At 37.0% G+C, this 15254-nt stretch overlaps 1 protein-coding gene across 5 annotated transcripts in view; it reads right to left on the bottom strand.

Moving 5' to 3' along the window:
• The window catches only part of CRACD (capping protein inhibiting regulator of actin dynamics), a 206922-nt gene that overhangs the window by 42098 nt on the left and 149570 nt on the right, over nt 1-15254 (bottom strand). For all 5 annotated transcript variants that reach the window (XM_038398708.2, XM_038398704.2, XM_043513764.1 and 2 more), the window contains one exon: nt 2620-2755. In XM_038398708.2, coding sequence (XP_038254636.1) covers nt 2620-2739 — 120 coding nt within the window. In that variant the 5' untranslated portion in view covers nt 2740-2755. The remainder of the gene's footprint in view (nt 1-2619; nt 2756-15254) is intronic.

Genomic DNA, 15254 nt, shown 5'->3' on the forward strand with positions numbered 1-15254 from the left:
AAATTTTCATTTAGTAATTTCTTTCTTAAATTAAAAATGAACCCTTAATTTAGGGCCAGACTCCAATACCCTTACAACAGATAGCGGTCTTGCTCTGAGTAGCCCCATTGGAGCCAGTGGGATGACTCTCAGAGTGAGGTATTCAATGTGAGTAAGGGTATCAGAATCTGTCTTACAGTGAGAAAATGTGCCTGTTGTCTCTCTGAATCTATTGCAGGGGTTCTCAAACTGGGGGTTGGGACCCCTCGGGGGTCATGAGATTATTACATCGGGGAGTCGCAAAGTGGCAGCCTCCTCCCCAAACCCTGCTTTGCAGCCAGCATTTATAATGGTGTTAAATATATAAAAAAGTGTTTTTAATTTACAAAGGGGGGGTCGCACTCAGAGGCTTACTATGTGAAAGGGGTCACCAGTACAAAAATTTGAGAGCCACTGATCTATTGCTTACAAAATGTGCCTGTCTTTATACAAATTACAGTGTTGAGGAATAGAGGGATGGATGGGGTGCCTTGTTCTACACATATTATGACATTTCACATGTACAAACTGTGCTTTGAACATTGGAGGATGCCTATGAATAGAGCTATTGTAGAGAATGGTATGTGCAATAAAAGAGAAGCTGTATCTTATTTGTTCAGATTAAAGAATTGTATTGTAATCTGGAATGTTTGAGAACTGTGCTGTAAAAAATGCCTATCCATATGTATGAGGTTTTTTTAAATTATTTTATTGAGATTCCCAGGAGGTAGAACATTTGTACTTTGTGGCACATATGCAGTTTTCAAAATTACTCCCAAAATTAAAGATTTATTCACTCAGACTTACAAAAATTAGTTTGAAGGCTGAAAGTCTACAAATGCCCACGTTTCTGCATGTAGCTGTCTTCCTCAGTGCACAGAACACTCTTTTCTGTAGTTACTCTTAGCATTTTTAAATTCATTTATTTTAATTGAATAAACTCTATTAATAACTTTCCACTGGACAATTTTCTTTCAACCTTTTAATCTTCAAGAGCTGATGTTGACCGCTAAATGTCAAAATCCCAAACAGCTCATTATTATTTTGTCATCTGAAAGTGAGATGCAGACTAGGAAAATATTATGTTCCCTTTACTAGTTTATGATATTTTCCTGTTGAACCAAGGGCAGAATCTGAAAGACTGCATATATAATAGTCCCCTGAGATATGTTTAGAATGATTCCAAATTTCCTGTATCTCTTATGTTTTCTGGCTACCTAATTCTAAAAGCTACCTGCCATTTGTAAGTATCCTCATGCATTGCTTTTGAAGACTATTTGTTTCTCAAAGCAACAATGTATTTTGAACTAACATTAAGAGATCCATGCCTCTCCTGGCAGGTGAAAGCCAGTGAAAAAAAACTATACCCACTATTAATGGGAATTGTTAATGTTTCCTTCTTAGAAGCACACCTACCATCTCCTTGAAACATGAAAAAAGTCCAAAAGAAGCCAGTTACTTGACCCTGAAGAATTTTCCAGCTATTACCCTGTCTGGTATCTCATTTTGGCATCTCAAATGGTCACAGTTTGGTTTGTGAGCAGAGTTTAGAGGAATACAATTAATTTTCCCCCACCCTCCAATTCAATCCCTGTGAGTGGGCAGTTACTCAACACTGAGAAGCTCTCAAAGTCCTGCCCCAACATGTCCTGTGCCCACTGTAAAAACAGATGAATTTTTGAAAGGTATCTCTTCTTCAGCTCTTCCAAAGTCCAATTAGGAATATGGAGCGAATCTTTCAAGTATATTACAGAGCACAAAATTAATTAGTGCATTAATGGAACAGGAATCACGGAAGCCAGGCATGAAAGGAGGGCTGGTAAGTAATTTCTTAACAGTAGTGTATGGTTTTATTTAAGGAGGAAGCCATTTATGTATTAATTTATTGTGAAGACTAAATGTATCTGAAATGCAGGTGGACTGGGGAAAGAGCAGTGGGAAGGTTCCTCAAGAGCCTTGTTTTGTATGCATTTAGAACTTCAAGGAAAAAAATGGAAGGCAAATGAAAAGTAAGACCTTTGAGGATTACTATTTCTACATTATGCAAAAAGTCTAATGCATTTGAAAAACAATGGGAAAGCATACAAACAAACTGGTAATCAAGAAACCAATGGACATGAGTTAAGTGACTAAAAGGCAAGGACTAACAAAAATTAATGGGGAAATATGTGAGGGCAAAAGAGAAAAAAATATTTAAATGACAAGAAAAAACACAAAGGAAATCTTTTGTCTTGTATTCCATTATTCTCCTCTGTTGTTCACTTAGGTCCCGACCCCGCAGGCTGGTCCAAGGGGTCAACACATACATCCATATGAAGTCCCCTCCCCCCGTACACTTTAATGGAGCACCACATGGGTGCAGGGCGCACATATTTACTTACAGGATTGGGGCCATAGGTTGTAAAGGCAGATCCCTGGCTGGTGTAAATTATCATAGCTCCACTGCAGCTATGCCAATTTACACCAGCTGAGGATCTGCCCCTAAGTTCTTCAGGGAAGTGATCGGTCTTCTTACATGCTTAGCATGCTATGGCACATGATGAAAAAAACATTTTGTTTTAACATTTACACCTGCATAGTCACATGCTTGTTCCTTCTTACCTGAAGGGTTTTGACTTTGCCTAGGATTTTGTCCTGTGACATTGCTTGGACTGCCTGCTCACTCTCTGCTTGCCCATCAGGTATAAAAATACTGTCATGGGAAAAGGCTCGAGTGCCCATAGTATAGTTGGAGGATCTGAAATGCAATTCATATACACAGTACTTAATTTTATAAAGATACCCCAAATGATTCCTGCAGTTCATTCTTACAGTAACTCCCCTGGTCTATATCCTTTTCTCTGTTCTCTTCTACCTAGAATTTATATTATCTTCATCACTGTAGTATCTGAGTGCCCTGCAGTAGTGCATTAAGCAACATGTCTGACATCTGTCACATGTGGTTCATTCACTCTCATCCACTGCCCAGAGGGAGAACTGTGTGCAGAGTAGAGTGGTTGTTTTGGTTGGATTTTATTTTATTTTATAATTTAAATGCACACATTCTATTTTATATATTAAATGCTACTTAATGATATTTCTTTGGGTATTGAACATTGTCACATGAACAATCTGGTCAAGAAGAAAAGACCAAGAAATAAAACTGGGAAGTTTTTTCCTCATGTGTACACACTGACCCTAAAAGAAAGAAATTAACTTTATCAGAAGTGATTAGTAATATTTTGTAAAGCACAAGCAGTTTTAATTGAAAGGAAAAATAATTCATACTTGAAAAGAACATTCTTCCTGCCCTAGTCTGAAATGGGGTGGTCCATGAGATAGATTTTTGTCCACAGGTATTTTTTGTTTCCAAAGAGACTTGTTGAAATTGGAGACAGGCCACATGCTCATAATAAAAACTCTAACCTTATGAAACTCACTTGATTCTGATACATTTATCAAAAAGTTTCCAGGCCTCCCAAGGAAGTGTGGGCATAGTATTAATTTATAATTTCACATATAACCACACAAAAGCTGCAGGGGTTTTGTTTGTTAGTTTTGTTTTTTGGGCAAGGTTTGATAGGTGGGGTTAAATGCAAAACTAGGTGAACCACAGTGGTATCAATTGAGTTTTACTTTGAGTTTTTCATTTGCCTGAACCAGAAACTTGAAGCAAAATTCAGGGAAGTAAACCCACCCATAGTATAAACAAAGCCAATCTTCATGCAAAGCTGAAGATTGTCCCCACTTCTGGCTGGATCATTCATGTGACTGAGCAATCTCATTGACCCCTTATGAAAATAAGATTTCATGGACATTGCAAACTCCAAATTCTATTTCAAGGCAGGATCCAGGAAGGGAGGAGCAAGGTGGATTGTTATACGATGAAGAGAGAGAGGTCTAGTGATTTCAACAGGGAACTAGAAATTAGGTGGTTCTTAATTCTAATCCTGGCTCTGATGAGGATTGCTTCTATGATCTCGGGAAAACCACTTAGCCTCTTTACTTCCGTTTTTTCCATCTGTAAACTTGGGATAATACAGGAATGTTGAGATATTAAATTAGTGTTCATGAAAAACCCGGAATGTGAATACTGCTATAAGGGTATACACTAAGTTTTGATGATGATGATGGATGCGAACTGTGATAGAGAAGATTATTCCAATTTCTTGTTTCCCTCTGACTGCTCTATGGCTGTGGTATACCAAACAGCATATTTAAAAAGTTTGCCTTCATGTACTAACTTGGCAACTAGAATTGTATACAATGAGAAAAGTTAGCCTCACATGAAGACATCACTTACTGTAACACAGAGAGAGGACGTCAATGTACTCTACTTGCCTACTTCTAAAGAACTGCATTGCTGAAGTCAATTGTCTGAATGGCCAGACGCCTCTTACATATGAGCACCAATGTAGGATTGCTTTGATACAAAAGATGATACCATCACTAGTTAAGTCACCAAATGCCTGTACTAGAGAGTAGCAGCTTCTATACAATTCCATGCCACTTGGACTAGTAACACATACTGGAAAACTCTCTTATGTCACTGCTAAATACCACAGAAACGTGGATTTACATAGAGATGGTATCCAAGGGAACATCATGTTGCTAACAAGTTAATTCCATGTCTCTTCAATCCACAAGAAAGGTGATTAACAAAAAAAAAGGTGTCTTTATTTGCTTCTTTACAATGCATAAAGAAAACATGACTTTTGAAAGAAGTTTTTTTAATATTAGAAATTCATACCATGACTAGCTTGGAATATTTTATGGCAAGTGGAGAACTAGTAAAATTAAGATATCACAAGAGCCAAGCGTGGAAAAATAGCCTGACTGTTTAAAACTTCAAAAAGGAATTGACATTTTGGAGAAAAGATGTTTTTGTTAAAATATCCAACCATCCTGTTCCTTCGAATTAAGGTGTGAAGGCAAAAAATATGCATATTCTGAAAACTTCAACAAGTCTTCCAGGAAAACCAGCAAAGACCAGAACTGACAGTCCTGGTGTTTCTAGAGTAAAACACAAATAAAAAACCCTTTACATTATATAATATAAAATATTAAATGAGCTGTTCCCACCAACTCCTCCGCCCCCAATGCTTTGTAATGGTTTTTAAGTTTTCAAAATAGTCATATTCAGCTATTGAGAAAGTTTGCTGGGAATGTATTTAATGTAGTCTAATATCATTGCTTAACTCCATGGGCACAATCCTTATATTTTAAAAAACTAAAATAAAGATTTACTAATAACCAACTACCACTATTTTCTGTTCATATCAGATATTATATTAAAATTTCTTACAGGCAAAGTGCAAAGGGTTTTAAAAATATATATATACAGATTATTTTAAAACACAATAAATCATTAATAAAGCTTTTTGGGGCAGTGGGGGAGCCCAACTCATTAAACTGTTTCCTCCCATGTAGATAAATCAAAACTAAAGTAACTCATATTTTTATGAAAAATTAATGTTTGAACAGCACATTGCATTTGAAATAATCAATCAAATGTAGAGCAGTTCAATATTTCCTAACGCTTTCACCCAGGAAACAAATACAACAGTTCATTTACGCTATGCACGTATTAGATAAAAAAATTCCATGCCTTTACCTGTTTACCTAATAAAGGTACATGCATCTCAGTTTACTGAGATCTAATCTGTAGCAGAAAATCTACTGAATCTGTAGCAGAAAATCTATTACATTTAAAAACAAACAAACAAACAAATCCAACCCTTCTTTGAATGTCTGATATTGCATCATTAAGGAACAAGAGAGTGCTGCAGAACCACACTTCCCTAGAGAGAGCCTCAGCAAGCTAGAACCAGGTGTCTTTCTGCAGACCACCACCAAATGGTCCATGGACCACAATTTGAGAACCTCTGCTCTAGAAAAAGTCTGGACCCAGCTGGGCCAACTTCTGAAGCCACATGATACTAAAATGTTTTTGATATGAAACCCAGAGAAATTTGGTAGTGTTGACTGAATTTCCCCTATGACTAATTTGGACTTGTTTGAATTGAAAACACGGGGAGGCAGTTTATGGACTCACACAATCCATAACCGAAGAAACTGTGCACATGAAACATGACAAACAGAAACCACCAGCCTTTTCACAAATCTAATGTGAAGCAGCTACGGGTAACATGAACAGCATTGCTCAAAGCAGGGGTAATAGGCATTTTCATTTAGTACTTACTCTTGTCAATTGAGATGAGTGCTGGATTAAGACACATCACCCAGTCCATATACTGTGCTTTAATTCGCCCCCACCCACGTTTTTCTAGTATCAGCATCATTCAGTGACCATTGACTTTGTTTCTCAGCCACCCAACGTATCGCCTCCATTTTCTTTATCAGCATTCTCTCCCCAGAGAGAAGATTTTAGATTCCACATTTTTAATTAAACCAGGTCATGTTTATCCCCAATCCATCCCTGTTAATCTCAAGGATATTCACACAGCAAATTAAAAGATAATGGTAACATTTCAAGCACTAAAAGGGTGTTTTCAGAATCAGGATTTGTATGTGTCCCTTGCTTTACCTGTGAGTCAGATAACAATTAAGCAATATTGATCTCTCAGTTACAGCTGTGCAAAACCATCAGCCTTCCATACATTTGTACAAGTTTAATTTAGGGCTTTACTTGAAGACAATGGTTTGCACTGATCTTTTTTGGGAGCCTGCAAAATCATCAATTACAGATGTGGACACATGAGAAGGGAAGAGCCCAATTTGATTCTAAGAGTGCAGGTTGAATTTGAAGGGCTGATGCTTAGATTTTATTTTATTTTTTTAATTTGTAAGATGAACAAGCTCCAAATTACTGGAACACAATACGACATGGAACCCCCAAATGCCATTTCTGTAGAGCCACTTTTCATGTCTGAACTGCAGTTTAAGCATGGTTTAAATACAGTTTGTCTGACCCCAGGACCAACCATGGTATAATCAGGTTAAAAAACTGTGTCCTGGCCTAAGTTTCTACTTGGGTAGAACAACTATATACATTAGTATAACCTGGTTTTTCCATAAATGAAAGTAAACTGTGTCTAAGGTTGTTTGAACTGTACAGAAAGGGCCTATGTTTTACTCACTTTCAACTCACAGTGCTTTTCAAAGTCTTCCAACTGCATGTTCAATAGATCATATTATAAAAGTTCCTCTTTCATTTCTTTTTCCTATCATGTTCTTTCTTCAAAAAGACTAGATATTTTTAAGATGTGGTATAAGAAGTATAATTGTGTTTCATTCACTACCACTATTATTCTTGTCTATGAAGATTTGCTCAACGGTCATTGTACAAAAAACAACAACAACCTAAACCCACCTCTCAACATGCCTTTATAGATTACATTTCAGAAAACCCTCCTTCCCCTAAACTAAAAGGCATGCCAGAATGGCTTTCTATAGTTGAATCTGTGGCCTTGACAATCCTGACCACATTTAGAGGCATCAATCTGTTCCATAATACTGCCTCCAGAAAACTTGGGACAGCTGTAGCAGCAATTTATTAACACTTCAGTTGGTAATACTGAGTTGATGATGACACTTCAGAGCCTATTTGTACTGAAAATAATTGACTCATGAGCTAACTCATTTGTAGAAAGCTGACTGGATTAACTGAATTACGGATGTGCTGTAGTCGAATACAAAGCACTTTTAGGGAATTCTTAAAACAAGTTATCTTCAAAGATCAGCAGCGGCATGGAATACTGTTTCATTTTTACTTCCAGTAGGTAGCTTTTCAAAGTCACTTTTCTAGTGATCAAAACAAAGTTCACTTTCACTCTCTCTCTTTTTGGGTTCTCATTGCCACACACTCCTTGTTTCCTCAGATCTCTGAAAATACAATGCAATTATTTTCCTTTGGTGACTAAGAGGAATGTTGAGGTTTTTAATAAAACTAAAAACATATTTTTCAGCTTCTATGTCTTATGGTTGTTAAAATATAATTTTCACAAGAAAGAAAAACTTGAAAGTAAAAAGAAGAGATTCTTAATGGTTGCTGAAACAGCCCACTTTCAGCGCTCAACTGTTGAGAGAGCGGAATGGAATTTAAAAACATCCAATTAGTCTAATACTTTACAAAATTATTTTTTTAAAAATACATAGCGGTAACAAAGTGAAAGTTAAAATAAGGTGAAACATATTTGGTATAGTGTAACTAGAGATGGATCAAGTGGGTGGTGCTTGAATCTGGATTAGGTTTAAACTAGGATTTTGATGTTAGAATCCAAATTGACACCAAGGTTTGGGTTCAATAGTGTAGAAATCTTGCAAGACTTTGGCCATCTTGAATGGTGGAAAGAATGTAGGATCAGATGTTATAATGAGATTTCTGCAATATTTAGAGGCATTTGACTTAGATCTGGAAGTCACCACCACACAAATCTACAGAAACAAGGCTTCTAGTTCTGTTAGAGATCTGATGGGAAAACAGAAAATAATTCAGTTAACACAAAGTAGTAGCTTCAACAAAAGTCTAATGTCATTATGTTCACTAAAAGTAGAAAAGGGCCATGGAGTAATGTAGAACAGTAAATTACTGTATTAGACTTTCACTTCAGGAAATCTGAATTCAAATTCTCTAACAGCTTACAAGTGAAAATTGGACTGATGGATTTATCCTAGTTTCCTATTTGTATACATCATAATTTGGGGTGCTTGCAAGCAGTCTTTTCTGGATAGAGGCCCATTACTAGAAATTCAAGTGTGTTGCAAGAGAAATCAGGATTAAGGGATGAAATTCTCTTCCCTCCAGAGGGCCAGTACAAGATTTATCCATCCTTTAGGTCTCACTTAAGCCCTCAAAACTAATGGACCAGTTAAAGGACAAATGTCTGTGTTGTGATCACCCCTCTTAAGAAGTCTGCCCCTCAGTAGTGTCTGGAGAGCCCCATAGCTATTTATTGCATCATTTTCAGAAGCACTAATAAACTTAAAGTTTAGCTGTTCAGCACCCACATTTAGAGAAAACAAACATAAGTGAAAGTTGGGGGGGGAGGAAGGAGGAATAACTCTAAATTTGTTACAATAGAGGGAAAAAACCCCCAAAAACAGGAAACTGATTTTTCAGTATTATTTCTCCATTTTTTATACACTGTGTCCAGGTTGGACTGTGACATTTGCTGAATGATCTATGTGGCCTGATCAAACCCAAAAGGGAAAGACGATCAGTTGAAGTATACAATACACATATATTAAGAAAGACTAGTTTACATTCAATGACAACTATAATTTGCAGAGGCAGGAGCTACTGATGATAGAGAATCCTTTTGTTAAGAGAAAATCTTAGAGTTACTTGTTTAAACTGAACTTAATTTGAAGCATCCAGCAGTTAAACAGAAAGACTGCTCCAAGTGGCAACAGATTATGAATAAGAATCATAGATATTTCTAATTAAACTTTTATTTTATTTTATTTTATTCGTTATTGTAGGGAATACTGTGTTAAGCAAGGATGGACTTGATAGCTATTTTACATCTCTACGTTTTTATGTGGTTCTGTGAATAATGTATTTTACTAATCAAAGCCTACTAAAGAAATGCTGGACATCTACATTAAGACTTTGGAGACCCTTCCACTAAAGTAGGCATTATGCTGACTAGTCTCATATTGCTAGAAACACAAATATGAAAGAACCTTCACATCTTGAATGTGCAGCACTAAACACTTGGGGGCAAATTCTTCAATGGGGCACACATACACATGTAACTGAGGACACAACTTGGCAAATGTAAGGATACAAGTGCTGGACCTTTGCTGGAGCAATGGAGAAGAAAGGAATGTTATGATTCTTGTAGAATTGTCTTAATGCCCCGGGTACTGGGTAAAGGTTGGAAGGTGAGTAAATATACTTTTAAGTAGAGATGGACCTGAGCCACAAAATGTGCGTCTGGATTTTTGAACACCCAAAAGTTCAAAGGTGTTCAGAACCAGGATTTTGATTTGGTCCCACAGAGAGGAGGAGTGACCAGCTGTGAAACTGCAATCACAATATGGATTTTAAACACATCTGAACTTTAGACTTTCAGATTCAGGATTTTGGTACATGCCCATCAGTAATATTAAGAAGGGATATCCCTGTAGGCCAAAAGATCTTTGTACTGCATAGTTTCAAACTTGTGAAAAGCTGAAGCAAGTCTCAAATTCAGATTTTGTTGAGGTATTTTTGCAGGGGCCAAGAAACCATGCTTAGAAACTGGAAATTGCTAAACAAGTTGCTCATTGCAAAATGGCACCATGACATGATTTAATTAACCAAAGAAATACAATATTCTGCTCAAGATAAGAGTCAGAAGATTTTGAGAGATGTTTTGCTCTGTATCCCTATAATTAATGCTGTCCTACACTAGTTGTGGATGCCTAATGGTCCTGATGTGCAATAATAGATTGATTATCTATATCTTGGATTGTTTACAGACCCTTTCTCGCTTTTTTCTTATCTTCAGTTTTATTTTGTGGAGGAAAAAATGTTTGGTGCTTAAAAACAAAAAGTTTTATCAAAAGGAAATACTGTGTCTTCAGTTCTTACATAATTTCAGTTCCATACATTGTTATAGTAGAGAAAGCACACACCACCAATTATGCCCATTTAGTGTTTCATAAATGTACCTCCCACTCCCACACTGAAGAGTTCAGAAATAGAAGAAGAAAAAAAAAAGATAAAAAAAGGAAATGTTTTGCACTTCTCTGCTTGGAGTTTTGTGGATACGGGGTTGGTTTGGGGTGTTGTGGGGTTTTTTTTTGAGCCAATCTTATGACTGCTACTCTTTTTAGAAATGCTCAGTAGACATAAACAAATATCATTACAGCACAACGGCTTATTTTTTAGTATTATCGGATTTTTTTTTAACACTCTACATTCACAAAGCATGTGGAAGCAAATGTAAGTTTGCAGTAGGGTCCTATCTAGTTAGCTGTTCCGCCATTTATATTATGACCATCACCATACTATCGGAGTGCCCCAGGAGAGTTACATGTGCATGTGAGATAGTTTCCCATTCCTGAATGTTTTGTGAAAGGCTGACTCCAACTGCTTTCCCACAGGAATGGCCCTAAGGTTGGGCAGAGATGAAAAACAGATAAAATGTATTTTCTAGTCATTCTAGACATGGATCAATACTATAAGGGAAGAAAATGTATTCTGATTCTGAGTTATACCTTTATAGACTTTTCCCCATCATCTTATGCAATGCAAGGATATGAGCTTTAGTTCTAAATTATGGTCAAATAGGAAATATTACACATGTTGCAATAGCTGCCTGTCAGAACCATGTTTTGATAAGTACAGAAAAAGAAGTCAGCCTTGAATTTACATCTAGAAGCTGATTCCTAACCCCTGTACACTCAAAGTTCAGAGGTGTTTAAATCCAGGGTTTTGTTTTGGGCCTATCTCAGCTATTGTCTTTCTATTTTATATATAGGATTTTTAAACTTGATGAAAAATTTAGTGTATTTCGTTGCACTCACAGACCCATAAACATGTCCTTACAAGCTGAACATGCAGAGAGGAAATGTTTAATATGTTATTTGAAGCAATCACATTTAATAATGTAAACTTAGGGCCCAGTTGTACTCAGTTCCATGGATGCATCTGCCACTGCCTTCAAACCTAGTTGCATCTGTGTATCTGAGGGCAGAACTAATCCCAGAGACACTAACCCTGCAAAACAATCTGCACAGACAAGTCCTTATACCTGTAGAGACCTATTGATGTCAGTGGATTAGTTTGCAATATCTAAGTTGGCATTTCTTTCATTTTGGATGAATTCCTTCAGTCCTTGCTGAGACAAAGCTCTTATTTGATGTCTATTGGAATTCTGCCTGCATAAGGGACACAGAAAGGGGTATCAGGTGAATGGCAGATCATACAGCGGGGCAACAACCCTTCAAACTCCAACACTTTCAATGCAAATTTTCATCAAAATCAAATTTAACATTTTTGGTCAAAAATTCAGAATGTGAAACATTTCAACCAGGTCTAGTAGATCCCAGCAACTTGGTGTAAGAAGAGAAATATCAGGTAGACCTAATATTAGAAGAGAAGATGATGTGAAAGGGAGGCTTTGAGAATGACTGGAAAGGAGGCAACTGGTGTATGGGGATGGGTGGGGAAAATGGCAGAGTCCATTACAGGGGAGGGCAGGATCAGAGGCAGAGACAGACAGACAGGCTATGGTGCTACAGAATGAGCCACCTCTTGGAATCAAGTATTTCCTGTTAAAAGCAGATTGAGAGCAGTAGATGTAACTTAGGGATAATAAGTGGTAAAAAGCTATAGTGCATATATCTGAGAATAAAGCCTCTGCAGGACTGCCACTAAACTAGGTTTGTTAAATAATGGGAGAACATAAATAAGAAGGACAGATGGCCTGTGGAAAGTGTTTTGTGAATGAGAGAACTATGCAAATGCTGAGTTTAGTAACATAAAGAGATCTCTGTCTCTGTCAAGATATTTCAAAGCGTATGGGATAGATTTTCCTTTGCAGCTGAATGCCACTCAGTACATGGGACAGGAGAAGCCATCAAGGAGATGGCTGTACCTCCCTAATCTTGCAGTGCCCAGCACCAGTGTCAGTTAGAGCAGTTGAGGAGTTGCTCTAATTTATACCACTGGAATAAGGTCCCTAAGTAACCCCATGGCAGTAGAGAATCTTTGCTCTGCTCTGCTGTGTCCTTTCCGACCCCCAGCCTGCTCTTGCACATCCACCTTCACCCTCCTAATATGTTTCCTTAATGTGAGGAGGGTGAGGTGCTGATGCAGGATGCAGCTAAGCTTTTGTGCCCACTGGGAGTCCCCGGTGAAAGGGGATTTCTCTGCTGGTGCATCAAAGAATCCTGCCCAGTGTTTGGGCTTCTGTCTGTTACAGAATTCCTCTACTAATCCATAGTTCAGGAACTATGCCCATTTTCACCAGCTGAGAGTCTGGCCTGCAGTCTAGGACACTAATGTAACTTTGTTTTAATTTTCATGGGAATGTTCTAAATCCTATTTCATAATAATGACAAAAGCATAAATTACATAGGATACTGTATAATGCTGAACAAATGGAAGGGCAATTAGGAACACTATCTCTTTAGCTCAACAAGGCACAGCAGAGAAGTCTCAGACATCACACTCCCCAAACAGCAGGATAATCGATTTTGCCTGACTGGACATCGATACAAATTATTGTTTAACAACTGTTTTTATAGGGACCAGGATTAGTGATTAGGTTGAATAGTGAACTCTTTTGGTCTGCAAGGGTTTGTTCAATATTTTTTCCTGGTTTTGCTTTGTGGAAAGTTCACACCCATGTTTTGTTTGGAATATTGGGTTTGAATGAATCCAAAACCCCAAAGCAAGCTATCTGTCTAGGTTTTTATACTGAATTCATTAGACACCTGACAAGTTTTTATTTTTATATTTTAAAGTTTCTGTATCCCCCTCCCCAATACAGGTTTAAAAAAAATTCTGTGAAAGCTAAAAAGTGTCCAAACCGAAGAACGTTCCCCACCTTCCAGTTAAAACTCTGGGGGGGGGGGACAAACAAACCCACCCGCAAACCCAAGTTGTCACAAAGTTCACAAAGTTGTCAAGCAAACCAGAAAATTCAACCAGCTTCACTTAAATCAAGGTCTAGACTTGTAAAAATCACCTGAGTTTTGTGTTGTACCAACATTCAAATACCATCCCAAAAGCTTCACAAAGTTCTGATGATAAAGTATTTTTTTTGGCCATATGAAATATCTGGGAAAACAAACTTATGAAAAATGTTTTTTTAAATTGATGACACTGTAAAAAATATTTGAAAAATAGACAGTTAAATAGTAGTCATTCATTATGACTGTGCTAAATGCAGCTATTTTCATGTTTTGTCAGTGCTATAATGTTATGAGTGGCGTATGAATGTGCATGTGAATGATGTATAAAAAAACCCTGATAAGAGAAATGAAAATAAGTTTCTTTCATTTTTTTCCTACTGTAACAAAGGTGAGTTTTTACAGGTTATAATTTGTATTTATTTTTTTAATTGGGGAACTAAAAAATGAAAGTATAAGAGCATTTGAGTTTATGAAAATGATTCACGAGTAGCCAGGAAGAAAAGACAATGCACATATCTCTACTAGGCTTACATCAGGGTTTGAAGTTTGAGCTGAAGGCAGAGCAGGACTAGAATTTGGAAGCAGAGAAATCTCAAATTATTCTTGTGAGATTTTGGCCCAAACTAGCACAGATGGTGTAGGATTAACAAATTTGGTATGATTTCTGTCATATTGGACCACATCCAAACTGGGACTAAAAATAGTTACTTGTGGTTTTGGATCTAACCTAGCACCAAAACCGTGGTGGGTGTTTTGGATCATGGATTTGAATCTTAGCTCTCTTTAATCTAAGGGGATGGAGTCAGATTTGAGATTCTGGACTAGACCCATCTATAGTGTATAAGCACAAAGTCAATGATATCTTTAGGAAACACTGGATGGTGCTCATAAGTAACCAAATAATACATCTAACCTACACTTTTCTCTCCCCTCCCCCGCACCACACAAACAGCAATATTTTTGTAGTGGTCAAAAAAAATTTGATGAGAGAGAAATATAGATGTCCGGCTGCATTGTACTCCTTTAAATTACATGGAAATCTGAGCCATGTGGTGAACATATCACCAGAGTAGACGTTTTAAAAATACTAAGCAAATTTAAATAAGGAGGCAATGATGCAGTGTTCAGAAGCAGGAATGCATAGGAGTTTCTTCTATTCATTATCTCTTGCTTACTTCATTAAATATTATCTAATACTTTAAGGTAAATATTGAGTAATTACTTTGGTAATGATAAAAATCACTTTAGAAATAAGGAAAACATTCACATTTTAAAGCCAGTTTCTATGACGAGAGTGAATATCATTGATCAACAGTTTCTATCTAGTGCCATGTCTTGAACAGATTAGTATCAGGGTGTAGCCGTGTTAGTCTGTATCCACAAAAACAAGAAGGAGTCCAGTAGCACCTTAAAGACTAACAGATTTATTTGGGCATCAGCTTTCATGGGTAAAAAACCACTGAAGAAGTGCTTTTTTACCCACAAAAGCTGATGCCCAAATAAATCTGTTAGTCTTTAAGGTGCCACCGGACTCCTTATAGTTTTTGAATAGATTAGTTATTTTCAGTCACATAAAATGCTAACAGAAAATTAAATATTCACATAAACTACACTGGAGATGCAGAAGAGTGGTATTATATAGCCATAGCGTATACATCGTATCA

This window comes from Dermochelys coriacea, chromosome 4 (genome assembly GCF_009764565.3).
Source record: "Dermochelys coriacea isolate rDerCor1 chromosome 4, rDerCor1.pri.v4, whole genome shotgun sequence".
NCBI lineage: Eukaryota > Metazoa > Chordata > Testudines > Dermochelyidae > Dermochelys > Dermochelys coriacea.